Here is a 21,175-nt window from a genome sequence, read left to right as displayed (position 1 = left end):
CAGCTAAGAGGTTTGTCAACTTCTTGAAGGAACATTGGGTTCTCTTGGGAAAGTTGCTCACGTAAGCACAGGGTAAACTCTCTCAGAAACTTTTGAAAATGGCTAATGCAAACTGTAGCTACCAAAACTAAAAACACTTTTTTAGTAACTTTTTCTTCCCTCCCAGTGGTTTCAAACACCCAGTTTTATTTGCCTCCTATACACCTTCTCCTTGCAAAGTTTTAGCAGGAGAAGAACCACTGAAAAATCAGTAAATCTCTACAAATTCAAGTGTTTAAGGCAATTTCTCTTATGCAGACAGTCTCTTCTTTTCAAATTAACGCTGTCCTTTACTATCTAGATCATATAAGCAGCAATCACCTGAGAAAATGCTACTTAGAACATCAAACATCACAGAAGATGCAAGTGATACAGGAAGGGCTAAAAATCCATTCCCCAGCAGTGAATATTCACTAGTATTTTCCTTCTCACCCCCCTCAGCCACCAGGTTAGGACTGGGCAAGCCATCACTTGTGCGGGTCACCCCACAAAACAAACAGCTGGGACCCCAGAACAGCAGAGCTGATGCCATCAGGCAGAGTTAAGAGTTGGACAAAAAAAAAAAATAAATTCTGGCCATTCCTGAGACCAGAGAACTGAATGTTACATAAAACCCCTGTCCTGAGGTCTGCTGGTGCAATGCATGGCTGATTTTCTAGCGAGTGTCCCAAACTGAACCGTGGGTGGTTTCCATGCTGGAGTGCTGCCAAGGTCTCGCTGCTTGTCATCACCTGAGTTACTGATCTTGGCTGCTAAACCTCCCTACCACATTTCAGTAAATTTATACATGTGTTATAAACAGCTAGGAAAGATGAGAAGGAACTTTTACGCTGCAAAAGGCCAAACTACCTGAGCACACAGGCCACTTGCACTGTAATTAAGATGAGCGCACAAGCCAGTGTGACACGTAATGGTTGCACAAATATTCACAGATTGCCTCAAAGGACAAAGAATTTTGCTGTTCATGCTGTCAGAGAAGCAGACTGATAACTCTGTTTTAATTGCTTTTTTCCTTTTCCCCTTCTCTTTGGAGTTTGAGAGCCTTACTCATTTTTCTACAAAGCAAAGATAAGGATATGCTTCTTTCTGACAATGATTTTGGTAATTATGAACATATCATCACACCAGCGTACAGCTATTGCAGGTATCTGTCATGGTGTGAAGACTTCTACATTCATTTTACAGCTTAGACATGATATAGTTTAATTAGAAAAATCTGTTTGCTGATCATGTAGTAATGAGGAAAGACAAAAACGACACAGAACGGACTCAGTCAAGATACATTAAAAACTGACAGTCATACCTCAGCCAAAAGCTCTGATAACATCTCAATACAGTTACAGTACTCCAGCAGTTAAAGAGAACCCTCTTGCTTTCTAAGGCCAGGAAACTGTGACTTTGTAACCCCATGGGACTGCAGAACTTCATTAAAACTGTCGATTTTCACACCATAATGATGTTCTGAGCTAAAGGCATTCATTTATTTCAGATTAATTCATTAACCCATATTTTCTGCCCTTTTATTTCCAATTTAAGTAACTTTGACCATTCAAAACAATTCAAACATTAGACTTCTGAAACTAATTTTTAAAAAACCCAGTTAAAATTAAACACTATTTCTGTCATTTCTCTGTATCCTAAACTACAAACTCAACTCTTAAAAAAAACACCATAATTAATTCAAGTGTAATAAAGAACAGCTTCTAACATTAGCTTCCTCCTTCTCAAGCACAGCACAATACTGCCTTTCTTCCACTCAGACACTTTGGCTCATTTCTTTTAGGCTGCTGGCCTCTCTTTGTTTGCTCTGACTCCATGGCAAACACTGTAGAACCTGCTTATGCTAATGATTATTGTAAAAAACACTTAGCAAACATTATTAACTTTCCAAAGAACAGAATATTTGTGCTTAATTCCAGTATCTTTGTCCCACCACTCAAGATATGCCTGCACTAGTGCAAAGACAGATCATCATTTTTAGGCTGTATACACCATTTTTCAGGAGCTGCACTCTGCCACTGAGGCAGAACAAGTATCTCAAGACATATTCAGATTTAATTGCCATTACTGATAACAGTCAGTGCCTAAACTGTGAGCCAGATCTGCTCAGTAAATTAAAATGAAGCCTGAAGTCATTCCACACATGGAAATAAATCAGCTTTTCTCAGCATTATGCCACAGATGTTGCCATTTGCACTAAAGGAACTAGAGGTGCCCTGGTTTTTGTGAAACAAGTTTGACGCTAACGCTCCTTGTCTATAAACCCAAAGGACTTTGCTCAGGTCCCAAAAAATATACACAGCCAGATTTAACAAGTACATTACTCTCCTGAAGGCAGCACCACTTCCTGCATTTTAGGACCATAATATATATTCACTCAGCCTGGACTACCCTAGAGATTTCTCTGTCATAAAATCAGAACACACTGAATTTTAAAAGCCATAGAAAGACTTGCTACATTACCTTGTGTGTGTTTCATTGATATATATAACATTACGTAGACCCAAAGAAGGAATACTAGAATTGAAGAAGTTATCCTGTAAAACCAAGAAAAGAAAAGATTGGTGAATTATTTCATTACATAAGAATAGCTGTGTCTGTTACACTCATCATAACATTTAAGATAATGCAATGTTTTCCATTTGTACTATAAAAAAAAAACCCAAACCACAGAAGCGCTGAACCTGCTTATACAGTACACACAAACTGTTCAAAAAGGAAAATGAAATTCAAGTTTCTATTCCAAACCCTAATACTTTCTAAGTATTCCCTAGGCTTTACTGTGTGGTTGTATTGGCTGTATCCTTCAAGCCACAATATTTCATTGTATTCTGATGCAACATAAACCAGGACTTGTCATAATACAGAACTCATCTTTAGTCAGAACTTCATTAATGCTGCATTCAGCATTAGTATAACCACAAGCAGTTGACGCCCAGCCTGTGACACCCGGTTTGCCAGCAGATCAGGCATCCTGTAACAACAGCCCAAGGGTCAGGATATCCATCCATGGTTTGGTGGCAAATCTCCACATTCCTGCTCTGCCTGAACAACAAACTCAATTCAGCCTTCTAGATCCTTGTTACAGGCTCCACATTTCAAGCTATTAACTAGGGAGAGTTTAGGAGTAGTTCCACTTTGGATAAACAAATATTCCTTGGCAGGAAGACCTAAACTTTAATCTTCCATATTCCAAGGAAATACCTTGACCAAGAGGCTAATTTCTTTCTATCCAGATAATATGCAATTATAAAATTGGTACCCTGCCAGCAGTGAATGACAGCTGAAACTACTGAACTGTGCATGTCAAAGAAGACAAAAACAGGACAGTGAAGGAGAAAGATGGTTAGCAGCAGAGCTGCAGAACTGCCTCACCATCAATTCTGCAATGGGATAACTATGGGATAACAGTTATGCTAAAGCATAACTGTGCTGTACATTCAATCAAACAATTGTTGCTTTAAGCTCTTAGGAGGAAACTTCAAGGTAATACTAATTTCTTTGACTATTCACTGGCGATTTTTTGTGCATCTTAAAAGCTGATGAAATGTTCCAGCAAAGAAAAGTGACTTGTTCTTGGTCTCCCCCAAAAAATCAGCAACAAAATACAGAACAAGATTTTTATTTTTAAAGCATAATTCCCAGCTTGAGACGAACAGCCTAATTACTAACAGTCTAGTTACTAAATGTATAAAGCCCTAAGCTGAGGATTCATACACACCTTTCCACAAGCCAAAGCACCTGACTTGTCTGTTAGAAGTTGTCTCAGTTTATCTAATTCCTTGTCTTGTTGCCCAAACCATACGTAGCCTTCACAGTACATTTGGATTTCTACACCACATTTGTGTATCATTGCTGGAATGTTCTGCTCTGGCAGAGGAACTGAGTGAAATAATAACTTTTCCTTGGTCAAAGAGACAAGCAAATTTTCACTTTAGTGCAGCCAGTGACGGAGCTCATTGCTGGTGGAACAATGCAATTTAAAGCCCGGGGTGTACACACTGTAAAATTACAGGATGAACTGACTGCAAACTATATTACACCATTTATCAGCATTTTGCATCTTCAGCTTACAGAAAGCCTGCCCACTGCAGTTCAATGAAGTTCACATTTTAAATCAGCTTGCGCAACCCCTCTAGAGCCACCATCTTGACACTGTTCCCAGCAGACAAATATCCCCACTATTGCAACTGGCACTCCTTGTTTCCAGGCTGGGCAGAGGAGCAAGGAATCAGCCAGGTGCAGAAAACTGACTTGTCCTCTCTTGAACAGGATTGACCAAGTTTGAAGGGAGCCATACTGCTTAGTTTTGAAACAGCATTTATTCTGTGGATAGAGAAATAAAGTGCCCTAAAAGCAAGTTTTAACACTTCCATGTGCACCAAATTCCCGTTATTAACTTAATTTTGCTATACCATTTCCTAGAGATAATTCTGTGGAGCTGGAGAGTTTTGTGCAAGGAGTAAATCCACACTGAAAGGTGGGAGACTAAGCATCAGAGTAAGTCTGTGTCATCCGTTAATTCCATGACAAAGAAAATATAACCACAAACAATAGTGAAAAACTTTACGAAGTAAAAACACTGTGACCTTAATTCTGAAAGTAAGGAAACTACTGCAACTTCATTATGCTGCAACTATGCATTATTGTCAAACATAATCCAGTCTATAATCTCCTTACCCGGCTCTGGGGAGTGCATACATAGCAACATCGTCCCACAAACGGCCTTTTTCTGCTCAGCAGAGCCTCCTTCCATTTTAAAGTAGCAGATCGGAAGAGAGTGGGACGAGAGTTATACTCTCCCTGCAGAACAAAAGACCACTGTGTAAATATAAAGAAATGTACGTTTTACAGTGTATGGGAAAACTTTGAGTAAGAGGAGTTGTCAGACACACACATACAAAAAAAATTACCCCTCAATTACACAAAGCACAAATTTGTCCAAGATTTTTCTAAAATAAACTATATTATCTCCAGATGATGTGATTTTAAGAAATAAAAGCAAAATGTCAGTGTTGTACTGATGTACCTAAACACTGCAGCACATGCTGACACACAAAATTTTAAAAGAAATAATAACTAATTAAGAAACACCAATAAAACTGCCAGCTGAGAAAAGTGAAAGAAATAAACAGCAAACTACATTCTCAATAGTGTAAATGTGCTTGTAATATAAACAATATATTTGAAGCTTCAACTGAACATCACATCTGTAAAACTGCAAGAAGACTCAGTGTATCCAAAACATTAACTCCACGGACTCTCAAAGCACTTTCCAGCAGTTTCATGAAGAGTGATACGAAAAAGGAACCCCTGTGCCTTCTCCAAGGTTACACTGTCTATCTGAAGACTATAAAACCAAAAAATCCAAAGTAGCTGGATTCACAGAACTCGTTCTTCATGTTAGAACATCATGTAAATATTGTCATTAAGTATGCTTTCAAAGACACTGATTGTTCCGATTAAAGTCTACTGAATCACTGCTTGCCTGAGAATGAGCACTGGGCTGCCATTTCTAAACCACACATTTTACTCAAAGGGAAGTTATTTTCAGTACTACAAGGGAAGTTACAGAAACAAACCAGAACAAAACCAAAAAGATGTTTTAAATAGCACATTTACATGGAAGAGAAGCAGGGTAGAACCAATACCATAAACCAGCATAAGGGCCGTAAAACCCAAACACATCCTCATATACTCAGCCCAGTGAGAAACAACCAGAAAGTCAAAAGCAATGTTGCAGATGCCTAAAAACTTAATTGGGCATATATGACACTTGGCAAGAGTATTGAAGTTAACTGGGAAATATTCCAAGAGTAAATCTTCCATCTGAAATAAAGAAGCATCAAGATCCTAAGCCTGCCATAATCCCTTTCTCTCTCACTTTCTGTAATGCTAACACCAAATTAAATCAACTTTGTAATAGTGTCCTTCTTCTACTTGCCTCCAACCCTTTACTGAACTCACCACTACTTTCTCAGAAAAGCTGCTTCCTATTTCTTCTGTTCTGTCTGCCCTTATCCCACAGATCTCTTGGTTACTGCAGCGTGCTGTCTGATGTCACTTAGATCTAGATAGACAGAAAACCCAGCTGCCAGGACGTCTATCTTTTCCCTCAACTCTAAACACATCTCCAGTTCTTCTTCTGTATCAAGTTCAAAGCCCTCCTCTCCAAATCCATGTTTAAGTTCTCCTGACCTTTGCTGCTAAACCAACCAGCATCAACCCAGTCCCCATGTGGCTCTTTTAGCTCCACCCAGCCTGATCTGCTCACTGACCCTTTGTCTCCTCCAAATCCCAAGACTCACTCAACAGAGGACAGACTTTTAATAGGTTTCTTATTCATATCCACCATTTTTTTCTGCCTTCTGTATTGCACAAAAAGTCCCAGCTTCAGTGGCTACACAACTTTGCATCTTCAGCTTCATGCTCCTTTTTGCCTGTGTGTTTTAAACTACATCCTGCAGAAGAGCAATAAGTTTTCTATTTGACTTCTGCTTGACTTTTGAGCTACTCCACAATGGGATTCTGTACATTAACTGCTACATAAAATGATTAGCAACATTAGACCAGAAGACTGCAAGACTATCAATAGGGTTTGATAGGGTATTTCTTCTCTAGCAACATTAGTCTTTGGCACAGAACTGAACTGTTGGTTCCTCCTTACATTTCAAGTTAAATTAAGACCAAACTGTATCGTGCACAAGAGAGGAAATGCCTTATCTTTGTTCTTCAGAACAATAAAAATGTCCACCTTCAACTTGAAGAAACAATAAAATAAATATGGCCAGTAACATTCACAATTTTTACTTACCCATTCTTCACTGGAATGCTTACATCTACTGATGCTGCAGTCTGCTGAGGCGGACAAATAGGAAACATCTATTGTTCCGAGGGACAAAGCGGTTTCATCCATGACACAGGAGTGGAACTGAAGATCAGAAACTGCAAAATAATAACATAGATAGATAGATAGATAGATAGATAGATATACACACATACATACATGTGTGTATATATTATGTGTGTGTATATATATATATATGTATATGTGTATATATATATATATATATATATATATATATATACACACACACACATTCCCGTATACAGAAACACACACATAATCTCAGTGATGGGCATCTAGCAATAAATTAGCAAATTGGTATTTTTTCACCTTTCAATAAAAGTTCAGTTCTAAAGAAGTTTCATTGCAGCTAAAAATCAGCACAATTTTAATATGCTAAAAAAACCAGCACATTCAAGTTCCATAAGCACAGCATACCGATCAGCTTCCAGCATGCTTCTCTCTCACTGCTCTTCTTCTCATTAAAGGTCACTATGGTCCCTTTATAATTTTCCACTATTCTTCACAGCATGGCTTAAACCATGCAGCCACAAGGATACACATTTCAGCCACTTTCAAAATTTTACTATTCTCTTGCACTCCATGACCTCACTCTTTTATTATCTACTTCTCAAGGACACCTATGATCCACAAAAAATGTCATTAATGTTCTCTCCCAATTCTATCTCACAGTATATTTTATGTGTCTGGTCCAGATGTAGTCAAACCAGTTTGCAACCTCCTCCTCAGGAGTGCTCTATAAAAAAACACCCCTAAATCTGAACATGCTGCTGACATAAGTGACATTACAGGCTTATGGGATTAAAAAGCAGTAAAGAAGTCTAAACTTGCATTATTATTTTGAAATGGAAGTTTTATAGTTTATATAACAAGCATAGCAAATCATTTTCCCTTCGCTAAAGAAAAAAGAAAGGGCAAACATATAAAAACAACTGAGGTACAATATAAGTGCAAAACACTACAAATTAAACTGCTCTGTTACGGAGAGCCACTGAAATAGGAATCCCAGAATTGTCAACGAGAGAAACTGTAAAGTGACAGCACCTTCCTCTTCTGTTACTGCAAAGAAACTTCAGTCGTGGCCAAGCTATGAGCCATAAAGAATGATCCCATGCTGTATGTTGTATGCTAAGATCTGCAACAGCAAGGCCTAAAACTTTAATACAACGTTTTTGCCTTTCTTAGTGCCCCGTCCAAGCTGCCACAAGCCCATCTGGTGATACCCAAGCAGAGTTCTCAATACAAACTGGAGTTTGAGCCAATATAGCCATGCAGTCATCCTTTTGTCTCTGCTAGCTCTTTTCATTCAATTTGCTTTTATTTTGTAATCAGAGCAATTTAGTATATAAATCCCCCAATAAACACCAAAAAAAAAAGAAAAAAAACGGTAAACCTCCGAACAGTGGAAGGGAAACGCGTCCTCCTCGTGCTCAAGGTGACCTTGGCTGCACCGGCACACACAAAACGTGAACTTCAAAAAATAATACGGCATTAAAAGCTCGTGTGAGCACCAGTAGCAGCAGCGGTCCCCGCACACATACCTGTGAGACACCCGCACCCCGAGCTCCCGCTCCCCTCCGCCGCTGGCGCTGTTCACCTGCCGGCCACCGCCATCCCGAGGGACCCACAGCGCTCCGGGATAGCAGGGATCGGCAGGGCTCACGGGGAATCAATAGGGCTCCAGCAGGGCTGCGGGCTCAGCAGGATTCAGCGGGGCTCCACAGCGCTCCGGGCTCCAGCGCCGCCGCTCTCCAGCCCTGCTATAAATAAAACCGCGGCGCTGAGCGCGGTGCGGGTGCGCAGCGCCCCGGGCACCGCGGCTGCCAAGGGGCCGCCCCGCGCCTCCCCGGCCCCTCCGCCGCGGGGGGGGCGGGCGCCGACCGCGGGCACAGGGCCACGGAGGGGGCCACGGAGGGGGCCACGGAGGGGGCCACGGAGGGGGCCACGGAGGGGGCCACGGAGGGTACCCCGGGGCTCCCCGCGCCCTGCCCGCGCTGCCCCCCGCAGCCCCCGCACCCTGCTCCGCCGCTCCGCCGCTCCGCCCCGCGTCCCCCCGCGCCCGCCGGGGCCGCACCGCCCCTCCCGCCACGCGGCAGCCGCTGCGCTGCCCCGCCCCGCCGCCGGGGGCAGCACCGCCCCGCTCCGCCCGCCCAGCGCCGCCCCCGCTCCGCTCCGCTCCGCTCCGCTCCGCTCCCGGCCGCGCAGCCCCGCACCGCGGGCCCCGCCGCTGCCCCCCGCCCCTGACGCGACTTCCTGAGCGCCCTGTCGAGCCCCGCCGGCCGCAGGGCCCCGCCGCTGCCCGCCCGCCCCGCCGCGGCGCCTCTGCCCCCCCCCGCACCCCCGCTGCGGGGCCCGTGCCTGGCGTGCCCGCCCCGGCTCTGGGGCAGCCGCCGCATCGTCCCAACAGCCGCCACCACCGCCCCCGCGCCCGGCCGGAGCGGCGACTCGCGGCTGCATCGCCCGCGAATCTGAACCGCTAAAACGGGAATAATCGCTGGAAAAGCGATGCGAAATGGTGGTGTTTTAAGTGGTGTTTAAATGGGGTTTACGGCGACCCAAGAGTTGCCGTGGAGAACAATTGCAGAAATTTCGGGTCAGGTATCGACCTGCCCCCCCCCCCCCCCCCCCCCCCCCCCCCCCCCCCCCCGGCCTTGCGGCAGTGCCAGTTTGCCTTTTACTGAGCGCAAAAGTAAATGTTGATTGAGATTGCTGCACCTAACCAAACATCGGCGACAGTATCCTTTGGCTTTGGCATTCTTGGGCTATTTAAAGACAGGTTCTCTGTGGCTTGAGTTACAGACCAACCAGTGCCTACACTACTTCTTTGAACGTCCGAGTGTTTGCAGTGCAACACCGGAATAAAGTGGCAAAATACAAGACATCGTTTTATGCTAATACAAATACTCTACTTACAAATTTAAATAACCCAAGGAGATATTCTCCTAAAGGTCTTCCTTCTAGATGTCATTTTGAATGTATCACAAATGAGAATTGTTAAGTAAGAATTACAAATGCCTTTCACACGTTAAAGAAGATGCATAAGAAGTGATAGACAAAAAAACAACTGCTATATGCACACATGAGTTGCCCCACTCCCCACAACTGAGTGCCTTCGGGGAGTACTACTGGAGTATTAGAGCATATAGTTTACAAAGAGCATTCTGCATTTTATGGCTCAGAAGGGATTTTGAGTCTGAGTTTTCCCCCTTTAGCAAGAAAAGATACTCTTTGCAAAGTAGACTTGCAAAGACACCTACTTTTCAAATAAAAAATAGTTTAAGATGTGAGAGAGTGAAACTCACAAATATGTGCAACTCACATAAAGTTTGCATTTCTGTGTAATAAGCAGTGCAGTGTTTGTGTATTGCAAAGCACTGTTTTCTAAGGCATTACAGTTTGTATAAAGGACGGACAATTTCTAATGGTACTTCTTAGAACACATTCACGTACTAAAGTTTTCATCCAGTTTTCTCATAATCTGGGCCAAGAATTTCAAATTTGATTAGTGGTTCTTTCAGTTCTGTTGAAGGAGAGGTGGTGAAAGTGTACCAAACACCCACGTAGAAGTTTTGATCTTGAGAAGGAACATAGCCAGAATCTCTGGCCACTTTGAAATACAAGGTGTCATAACTGTCCAGCTTTATAACAAAGCTTTTGACTTGATATCAACTTTTTCTTGGAAGTGATTTGTTGAAGGTCAACTGGGAAAGAGGGGGCAGATTTTGCTTTCAACTGGGTCTGCTTCAGCTAAGAGGATTTGTAGCTGCTTCACTAATCAGAGCCAAGCCAGGAGTCTGTGTGAAAAAGAAATAATTCATAAGAGTTTCACTGACAGAGTCACCGTGCTACTGTCAGATCTGTGATCTCTGTTATTACATCCTCATCCCAGCTTTGCTTGCACAATGACCATCTCATTGCCCCAGTGGAGGCCAGAGAAGGAAAGGCCTGTCTCCGATTCTGTGACCCAGAGCAGGGCCACATCCCATGCTCAGGATTGCATGGTGTTTGATCTAGGTGTCAAGCCTCTTGCAAGCATCAGAAGGGGAAGCTCTGAACTCCACTCAGAAAAGTGAGATCAAGTGTTACATCATGTATTCCTGTAACTCTCTCGGCATAAGGAGCAGATCAAAGAAGTAGTCAAAGTATAACACTGCAGCCCACATCCTGATCATTGCTTCCAGCATGGGTCTGTCTGAGTGCAACAGGGGAAGTCAGAGCCTGAATCATGTCAGAAATCACATTGGAGGGGATGATTCAACAGCTGGATTACATGAAAACTGATTATAACAGATGGTAATGAGCAGTTATATCCAGAGACTAAGCAAATGCAGGAAACATAAGACAGTGAAAATTCTTACTAATGCTGTCTAATAATTTAATTGTTCCACTGAATTTGTATTGTTATTTGTGAACTTCTTAGTAGATAATTTTTATAAAAGTCCCTCAAGACTGCTTACACACAAATAATAGTCCCTTTAAGACTGCTTACACACTTCTCTAGGTATGGAATAATTTGGATTTTTTTTTTCCCCTTCACACATAAAAATAGGGTATCAACAAGTGCACTAGGTTTCAATGTGCTATAGTGTAACTCACAGCAAACTCTCATCCACTGAGTGTAAAACAAGCTTGTCTGTTAAATTAACTATAAAATTAACTGTAGTACATTCAGAATCTAATATGGAGCTTTTGGCATGTCCTTGAACATTCTTACACTAGTATATTTCTTCTGGTTGCAAACCACTTATTGCTGTGATATAAGCAATACAAAAATCAGAAGAAAAGCCTCAGTGGCTTTATCATAATTTTATGCAGCCTTTAGAGTTTGATTTTGGTATAATTCATGAGAAAACTGCTTAGGCTATTCTCTAGATTGTTTTGAAAAGAACAGTAAATAGATACAGTGTTTTACTCATAGTGATTCTGTGTAATAATAATTAAAAAATGTTTCCATTATGACTGCAAAGCAATTTTCTTGTTTTTCTAACCTTAGAAAATTCTTGGCTCATTGTAAAATAAATCCAGAGATAATTTTGTCACTCATTTGAAAAGGATCCTGAATTGGTCTAATGGGAATTGCAGCTTAGCAAGATCTCTTTACAGTTGTATAAATCCTCAGGCTTAGTAGTAAAATCTCATTTCAGTACTGAAAGCTTGGTGGTGATGTTGTGTTGCCATGGAATCAAGCAAATGGGAAAAATTTTGGAGTGCCTCAAAGGAACAGACTTTCAGAGCTGCATGTGCTCCAAAAAGCTCAAATACTGCTGGGTTTCGCTTCCAGAAAAGGGAGACTCTATCCTGCTTCTATTGAAGTCAATGGGAGGCTTGCCACTGATCTCAGTAGGAGTGGGAGCATGCCTGAGTTTTGCAATCCATCTTTTTAAACTTCTTAAACCGAAGTGTTTACCGTGCCAGCGAGTCCAGGGAGGTAATTTGCATATGATGGCAAATGAGCAGAACCCTGGCTTTGTGTGAATAAGCTGCTGACCACATTTGTGCATAGCAGGCTGCAGATGAGAAAGAGCTGGCAGGACCCTTTTTTTCTTAGTCCTTCCTATGTTTAAATTCCTCATGAAGCTTCCAACAGAGTTAAACAAAGTACCTGTTTGCTAGACAATGCAATGGGGAGGAGGAGGGAGAAGGGACAAGGGGACTTCTTTTTACATTGCCTCAACCCTGGGTCTGTTCCCCAAGCTCATTTCCAGCGATTCCCATGATGTCACTTTTAGTAATGGAGACATGTTTACAAAAGAGTACACAGCATCCTCTTTAAAAAGAAACTTTCAGCCCAGGGAATGCTACAAAAGTTAGGAAACCAAAAACTGTGCGAGGAGGGAGTAAAGATCCAGACAAAGGTTCTTTGTTCGCAATGACCGAACTCAACCTCACATGACTATGAACAATAATGAATATGCAATTTGGCAGTGGCAGAACTCAGTGTCAGCAGTATTGCCTTTGGTATACAATATATTAACAGCATCTGAGAGTGTCAAGTGGCCACGAAATGGACTGATAAGATTGTGTGTAGAAATAGTTTATACTTTATATCTCCTTTCAAGACAGATGATTTTTTTCTCTTCTATTTCATTCCCTTATCTCGAGAACAAATGCAAAATTCATTAGGAGTACAGTGACTCTCTCCTATGTAATATAGCATATCATGTTTCTGTAATTTTGAAAAGATAAGGGCATTTCAGCCCAAGCTGCTCCTGGCTTTTCCCTTGAACTTGTTACTCACATTAGTACAGAAAAAGCTTTTGTTGCAACAGAAAGAACTAGTATAACTAACTGGGCTAAAACCAGTATAACTAACTTTTACCCTTTCACCATTTATCTACCAAGAAATTACACACATACTTGTATTTCGTACAAATCAGAAAATCCTAACTATCAAAAGGACTTTGCCAGCATTTTTCATTTAGGAATACTGAATGGCAGCATGTGGAACGAGATTCTCCCATACTCAGGCCTTGAGCAATTATCTGCCATAACAATGCAAGCTTCCCCGTGCCTGCTGTGAGCAGGGGGTACATGTTGGCCCGGTGGTTATTTCAGCTCTCTGCTTTTCTTTGTTGAGGGTATTTGCAAAGCTGACATTTTACCTAAGAGTTGATTTTATCTGAAAAAACAACAGATGAAACAACTAATGTACTCTTTATAGGCTGTAAATACTGTTGGATTAACAATGGTATTATTTTTACATCATTAAAAATCAGTACATGTGGGAGACTGTTGTGTAAAGGATAAATCTAGCTTTGCATTTGCAGATATTTCAGGTTTCACTAATGACTTTATTTTATGTCAGCCCAATGAACTTCTACATGTTGACAACTTCCCCACAGAAGACAAAGACTTTCTACTCTACTTCACTACTTCACTCTCCAGGAATCCAGAACTACCCCTCCGAACAAGAAACTAAGGAATAGAAATAAAGAAATTTGAGAGCTAAGGGCATTATGGACCATTTTGAAAAAAAAAATGGTATCCCATAGAAACATCACAAAATTGTGATCTTACCAAATTTGCTGTGACTCATCCTTCAGGGATTGCCAATTGTTCTAGAATAACACCACCCCTAATTAATATGAGGTGCTAGGCAAGTCTGTCATCAGTGTCTCAAAAGGAAGCAGTTTTCACTGCTCAGGTTTGCTCAATTGTGCAGCTGTTGGCTTTAGAAGGACTTGTCACATCTTATAATTGAAAGCACTATAGATATTAGAAGTTGGGATCACAGACAGCTCTTTCAGCCAACGCACAAGAACCTTTGCAACAGATCATAGGTCGGAGGTGTTGAATCACATGATATCCCACCCCTCCCCTTGTTTTTGGGTATCTGGGACTGTAATCAAGGCACTGCTGCATGGGACACTGGAGGAGTCTTAATGCCTTTGACATGAAAGACACAAGACCCTCTAGCTGGGAAATTTTCTCAGAATTTTGGAGATGTGTTTTGTAAAAACCTTGGGAGAGTTAGGAAAGTGTCTGGGCATCTCTTCTGATCTGATGCAATGATCCTGATGCAGAGTGCCATATATTCTAATGAAGGCTTTACACTCCCAGTATTTGCCAATCCCCCATGTGATTATCCTTCTGTAGATGAACAGAGAGACATCTCCAAAGGGCAACACTCCCTGCCCCCCAATTTACTCAAGCAAACCAAATGGATTTGCTGATTTGGGCTTTGCAAAGCACGTAGGAACTAAACCTCCCCATAGATGTCTAGATATATTTCCTTTTTGTAAGTCTTTCTCACTAAAAAATACAAGTTCTCCTGACTTTAGTTTACCATACATATAGAAAATTAACTTTATGTAACTGAAATTTTACCTATGAATCAGCAAAAAGTAAACTATAAATTGTTTCAAATTAACCAAGAACGCTGACAAAAAGCAGTTTTTAGCTTTTGGCCTTCTCTTTCCACTAATCTGGCTGCACCACTTGTTACATTCCAATTCTGACATTCAAATCGTCTTGAGCAATTTTCCCATGGTGTGTTTCCCAAACAAAAGCATTTTTCCCACTCCCACTTATGTGTCTCTTGCATCTGGAACTGCAGAAAAATGTCCTTGTTTGAGTCCTAAGACCCAGCCAGCAATTGTAATGCAGTGCTAGATATCAAAAATTATGGGTGATCATTTGACCAAAACAATACCAAATGTTCCAGCAAAAGCATACTTTTTCCATTACTAAATAACAGATATGCAACCCATAACATGATAAAATCTTACATAGGGTGGTGGGTTTTTTCACTGCTTGAAAAACCTAATACTTTCCCAAGTATCTTATACCTTCATGAAAGCACAAATCTTTTTATTTTTATACACTAAACTATTAAATTGCTTGGTTATTCCAGGATATTCACTTGAAATGGCAGAGGATATGGAAATGAAATAATCTCTTTCTAAGAGCTGATGTTTTTGCAGCTCTCTCCTTTCCTCGTTATAAAATAACAGAGCATTTTACTAGTTTGGTGTTTCACACATGACCAGCCACTGCTTCAGAAAAATTACATGGTCATCAGAAAACATCTGTTTCCTTATATCTAGCCTAAATTTTCCCCTTTTTTTGAGTTTGTAAATATTATTATTATATCATAATATTTATGATAATATAAATTATAAATATTATGTTTATATCATAATATTTATTAGTATATAAATTATAAACATTGTGTTCATATTATGAAATACAAAAAGTAATGAACAGGCCAGTGCACTTTGAATGTGCATTCAGAAATCTGCTTTAGTGTTCAGAATATACTGGGCATGCATCTGCCCCAGACTCCTCCTTGCAAAACGTTTTCTTCTCATTTTCTATCCGTGCTACTGCAGTGTCTCTGAGATCAAACTGAGCTCCACCAAACAAGCTGAGGTGTTTCCCCGTGAGCTTTTTTTCAGAAAAGAACTTTCTGTGCATTTTCACCCATGACAGTTTTCAGGTATGTTTTGGAGGAGGGTTAGTGTTTAGTATTCCTTACATAACACAAGTTTAGAGTGTACTAATAAAGTTAATGAATAAAACACGGTTGGGAAGCACCAGCCAGGTGGGAAACTGGAGAAGACCCCTACGCACTTAAGAAGTAATTTCTGGAACAGTCTTCAAAGAGGATTATGGGGCAAATATCAGCCCCAAGTCTAACCCACATCATGGCATTATCCTGACATTTTTGGCCATTCCTCATTCAGTTTCATCTCCTCTGGTAGATCATTAGTATGTATGGGCCAGGAGGTACCATCAGTAATCCTACCTGGTGTGATGAAACATGGAGCAAAATTTCATAGCTTGTTTACACAAGCAATACTTGTTGCTAAAAATATCTTAGTTACTATATTTTAACTAATATTTCAAGCACTATTATGCTATCTTATCTCCTTCTGATCAGTCCTCAAAGTGAGTGCCAATATATTTTTAAACATAATTTATTTTCTAATCTAGGCCTCGTTAAATCTCCTAAAACCTGGGTCAGGCAGATCTGGAGCAAAAGTCAGCCACATCTATACTTAGAAAATTTGGAAGCAGAGCAACAGACAGTCCCTGTGCCATTTTGCAGCTTTGTGGTCAGTAGCATGATCCACTCTCTTTGCTTCTGTGCTATTTCTGTTATTCTGGGCAAGATGTTTCCTGACCACAGATGTGTGTGATATTCTTGTGGTCAGTTGATATTCAGAATCTAAAGAGGCTCCATAAAAAGCAAAGAGTGCATTTTCAAAGGACTACACTAGAAAAAAAAAGGTATGCTGGTGGAGCCATCCAGTGAGGACATGTCTTAAATCTAACTTGTGGGATTTGCTGTGGGAACTCGAATAATTTAGAAAGGTTTTTATTTAGTGTTAGAGAAGGAAAGGAGCTAAGCATTGTTATAGCTAACCACATTTCAAATTGCAACTGTGTCTATAATCCTTCTGATTCAGATTTAAAGACTTGTTTCATTTTTGCTAAACTGAGATTCGTTTTCTCATCTCCAATCTCTTCAGTTTCTTCCTTTCCATGCTAAACTCTATATTTGGTGCAGTGTCCAAGAAATCTTTAGACTCTTTTTCCTCAGTATAGATCCTGACTTAGTCTAATTAAAATTAAATACAAGGGCTAACACAGTAAATATAATATAATATAATAAATAAATTAATAAATAAATATATTCCTCTTGTGAATGTTGACTATGTCTTGACTGTCTTCTCTATCTGCATGTTATTTGTGGTTTAGCTCATATAGCCTGAGGTTGTTGGGGTAAAATCATAGCATGGCAAAAGCCAATGGCAAATCTTCCACCCTGACCAGGAAGGCTGCATCACACTGGCATATGGTATGAATATAAAAAACTTATATACTGTATTACAGGACAACAACAGCTACCTACCTACTTTCTGAGCCCTATTTGAACTTACACTGTACACTTCTCTCTTAATCAAGCATTTGACTTATGCAGGGAGGATTTGATTAATGTAAAATTAATTCAACTGAGAGTAACCTTTGAAACCATGCTTACATTATCACCTGTGATTTGTGCAGGATACCTCATGGAGCTGCAATCTATGCATCCTTACGTAACAGGCATTAAGAAGCAATTACACAACTTAATGCAAACACCACCAGCAGATGAAAATCCATGGCACAGACAGGATCTTGAGTAATCATCAGAGCAGTGCCAGAAAGCAAATTCTACCTGCAGAAAACATTTTTTTGCACTAAATCCATTTCAGTAGATGGTCTGTACTTCTATTGCTAGTAACCTTAATCCACAAAGTGGATATTCATTGTCAACTTTTTATCCTTCAAAATCTGTTAATACAAACTTTGACCAACACTGCCACAAAATCTGTGTGCAATTCAACTCATATCTTTACTGACTGCAATAATAAACTTTTGGTCTAAAACAAACAGGTCATTAGCAAACAGATACTTTTGTTCACTGAGGTTACTTGGGCCTCTCTCTTCCTGTCATCCCATTCTGCATGCACTGTTCAGACATTTAGAGTTCGGTGTCTGAGTATCTATTTATGATGCCAGAGCACTGCAGGTTTCTCAAATTTAGTACGGGTGAACATACTCAGTTTCTCAGTGCACAAAGTTTATCAGTGCTCTTTAATTAAAACTGTTAATTCAGGCAATAATTTTATCTCATAGTGTGTCTAAATTCAGGCAGTCACGTCTATAGATACATCTATTCTGAATTCAAGAAATTATATCCAATTATCTTTGTACTACCTTCAGAATATCTTCTGAAGTTGATATAGTTTTTTGATAAATGAGTTTCATTCTTTATAAAAGGAGCATTCCAAGACCCCCTTTTACATACTTCAGCATTGCAGAAGTGCTGTATAAAGTACTGTATGGGACAGATTCTGGTCCCTTTTGCATCAATAGAAATTGAGATTATTCCAAATTTTCACTGTCATAACAAAACAATTTTTTCCTCAATCAAGATGCGCATGGATGGCCACAAATAATTGTGTGGTCAGAAATACTTTTTGAAAGATGCATAGTTTATCACAGTTTAACTGCATGACACCTTTAGAAAACACTCAAGGATTTTAAACACCATCAGGCCTGGACGAAGACACAGGTCTTCTTTTTTTCAGTCTATGGCACTGCTTGCTTCCTTGACTGAGGTGTTCACAATGGATTAAGAGGTAATATGTTTGAATCAAATATATTCAAACAGCGAGAAATAGTAAGACTGGATGACTAAGGTAGACAGTGTTGGGCTGCGTTCAGGGGGACAGGAATGCTGAAAGAAAAGAAAGTTTGTTTTTCACCTTTTCCCCAGCCTGATTAGAATCAACTAATCCTGCTTATTTCCAACCCACTAGTCTAAGGAGGCATATTTACCTTGCCTACCCACTCAGCCTATCCAGCAAAGACTAAAGACCAGGTTTAAGAATCATCTGAAGACCTGACCCTTCCTGAGTCCCCTCTTCCATTTTTTTTCCCTCCTCTCTCAAAAGAAAGAAAACACACCTTTCCTTTAGGACTTTTTGGTTAAAATGTGCCAGTGACAAAATGTATCCCTCACCAGGGAGGTGTGCAGTGAGCCAGATGGGGGAAATCATCCAGCTGAAAAATAAGTCATCACTGAAACCATCCCGCTGGCCCAAATGTAGAGGCAGCAGAAGGACTGAAGGAATAACTGAGGAAGGGGCAGGAGGAATAACTGAAGGAGGGGCAGGAGGAATAACTGAGGGAGGGGTAGGAGCTGTGCAAAGAAGCAGAGCCCATTAGGAGAAATGTATGAGGAGCTGTGCTCAGTCATATCCTATTGCTTGTGAGGAATAATGTTGTTTACTGTTATTGAGGGAGAACATAAACATGGGGGAGGGAGAGCCCCAGAATGAAAAGAGACTTCATAGAGAATGAGGTCAAATTGCAGCTTTAAAAATACATCCTTTACAAGACTTTCCGGGTTAAGGCCTAATTTTGTTTTCCAGTGGTAAAAAAAGGAAAATAAGTTAAATACTGATAACATACCTTTTCTCTCACTTAAATTCCCAATTGAGAAAAATAATAATCTGGTTTGTCTGTATGGCAGCAGTTCAATTTACCAGAACATATTTCCCTAATTAAAACTACATTGCATTTACCAAAGCCCTTTAGACCACAGTAGTGTCAATGGGATTAATCACCAAATCATTCTTTTCTTGAACAAGGTGCTTTCCTCAATGTGACATTTTGCTACAAGTTACATCCAATACAGCTGTGCTTGAAAACACTATAATTGTGTTGGCCAGGAACATCATTCTTTCCTTAATGAAATAGGTTTCCAAAGTGGTTTCTACCACCTACAGTTTGGAAACAAGTATACTGTCATATAGGCTAGTTTCATTCCTTGCCTGCTCTTGGCAAACTGCCATTTTATCTCTATATGCACAGTTAACACCTCTGCATACAAACTAAGGATCTATGAGTACAGAAAAATCTGGAAAATGTGATGAAGCATTTATTTACTATCTTCTGACCTTCGTCTCTTAATTTTTTTAAATGTGTATCCGTACCAGTTATTCCAGAACTGTCCGTCATCTACAGCATCCTAATTGTGTTGCTTTAACTAACAGGTACATACAAAGCAGCATTCCACAGACTTATTTTTAATCATGGATTTCTCATCCTCAATTAAAAAATAACAATGACGGAACACATGAAAAGATAACCGTAAAACAGGCAGCAATTCTGAAAGAATTCAAGCTGTTCTGCTCCACATATTGCTCCCTTCTAAGACACCTGAGAACCATTTATTTTCCACCCTGCAAGTATCCTTAGCACTGTACAGACACCTCTAATTCTATTTTCTTTTTCTTTTATGCTAAAAACATGACTAAACAAGCACAGTCTTCCCATGGCCAGGCACTCCTAACACACAGGTGGTCATGAACAAGGACATAAATAAAATCTACCTGGATGAGACATGAATCATGTGTAGAGGGCAGGTACCCAGGAGAGGTGCCAGAGGTGATGTCTGTCCCCTGCTATTTTATCTGTCCTGCTGAGGCATTTACATGGCTCCCATTACTATGATGGCAGAATATATAAGGACATACAGCTGTTATTACAACACTCAAATAGGGTAGACAGATTACATGGGTTACCCCAGGTCAGAAGTTTGAAGCAGAACAGATCATTGCACAGGTTTCACATGCTCTCAATGGGTAGAAGGTGTTTATCAACCATTTCTATATAAATCAACACCTAACCTCATTCCCAAAGTATCCAAGTGTCTCTCAAGCATTCATGCTAAAACAGTCAAGAAGTTCTATCTTGGAAGTTTTACTGGACATGAACCAATGGCTGAAATCACTTGTAGCAGCTTCTTTCAGTGCACTGTAAATGCTCTTTAACTATGGTTGTCAGGATAAATATATTTCATAACAAGACTTCTAGATGTCTCTTTCAGTCAATCATTTTAATCACAGAGTGCTGAGTAAGACTATATTTCCCCCACTGTCCACGTGGTCATAAAATTAATTTCTATTAGATGAAGATTGTCATTATTTGCTGAAGCCAAGAGTGAGATTTCTGCATGGGACACAGGCATGTTAACATCTACCATGAGTGCTGTAAGTTGAGGCTGGATGGCATCTGGTAGCTTCTCCTTTAGGTACCCATTGCTGGCTGCCTGCGTAAGACATTGTATGCCCCTTAGGGTGCTTTGCAACAAGTGGAGGAATAACACACTTTATGCAACCCTTTACGATTCCCATATGATACCATATGGTCAGAAATTATTAACATTTTTATCATTATCTTTATCTGTAAAATGGCAAAATACTTACCAAC

General features: G+C 40.4%; 2 protein-coding genes across 2 annotated transcripts in view; both read right to left on the bottom strand.

Annotated features, from left to right (window-relative positions):
* Positions 1-8,716, bottom strand: part of GPAM (glycerol-3-phosphate acyltransferase, mitochondrial) — a 31,160-nt gene extending 22,444 nt beyond the window's left edge. Inside the window, exons 1-4 of the mRNA XM_027883632.1 lie at positions 8,449-8,716; positions 6,854-6,984; positions 4,720-4,842; positions 2,503-2,576 (exon numbers count right to left, since the gene is read on the bottom strand). Coding sequence (XP_027739433.1) covers positions 2,503-2,576; positions 4,720-4,842; positions 6,854-6,955 — 299 coding nt within the window. The 5' untranslated portion in view covers positions 6,956-6,984; positions 8,449-8,716. The remainder of the gene's footprint in view (positions 1-2,502; positions 2,577-4,719; positions 4,843-6,853; positions 6,985-8,448) is intronic.
* LOC114057391 (spidroin-1-like) lies at positions 8,615-9,364 on the bottom strand. Its single transcript, XM_027883631.1, has one exon. The coding sequence runs from the start codon at positions 9,362-9,364 to the stop codon at positions 8,615-8,617; it is 750 nt and encodes a 249-aa protein (XP_027739432.1).
* Positions 9,365-21,175: the final 11,811 nt, after the last annotated feature.

This window comes from Empidonax traillii, unplaced genomic scaffold, assembly GCF_003031625.1.
Source record: "Empidonax traillii isolate 1590-97213 ecotype Southwest subspecies unplaced genomic scaffold, ASM303162v1 scaffold130:size970688, whole genome shotgun sequence".
Lineage (NCBI taxonomy): Eukaryota > Metazoa > Chordata > Aves > Passeriformes > Tyrannidae > Empidonax > Empidonax traillii.
The sequence above is the reverse complement of the archived record's forward strand: the minus strand, read 5'-3'. Positions and strand labels throughout refer to the sequence as shown.

Excerpts from the sequence above, each read along its gene's own strand:
- LOC114057391 (XM_027883631.1), bottom strand. The coding sequence starts at position 9,364 with ATGCAGCCGCGAGTCGCCGCTCCGGCCGGGCGCGGGGGCGGTGGTGGC.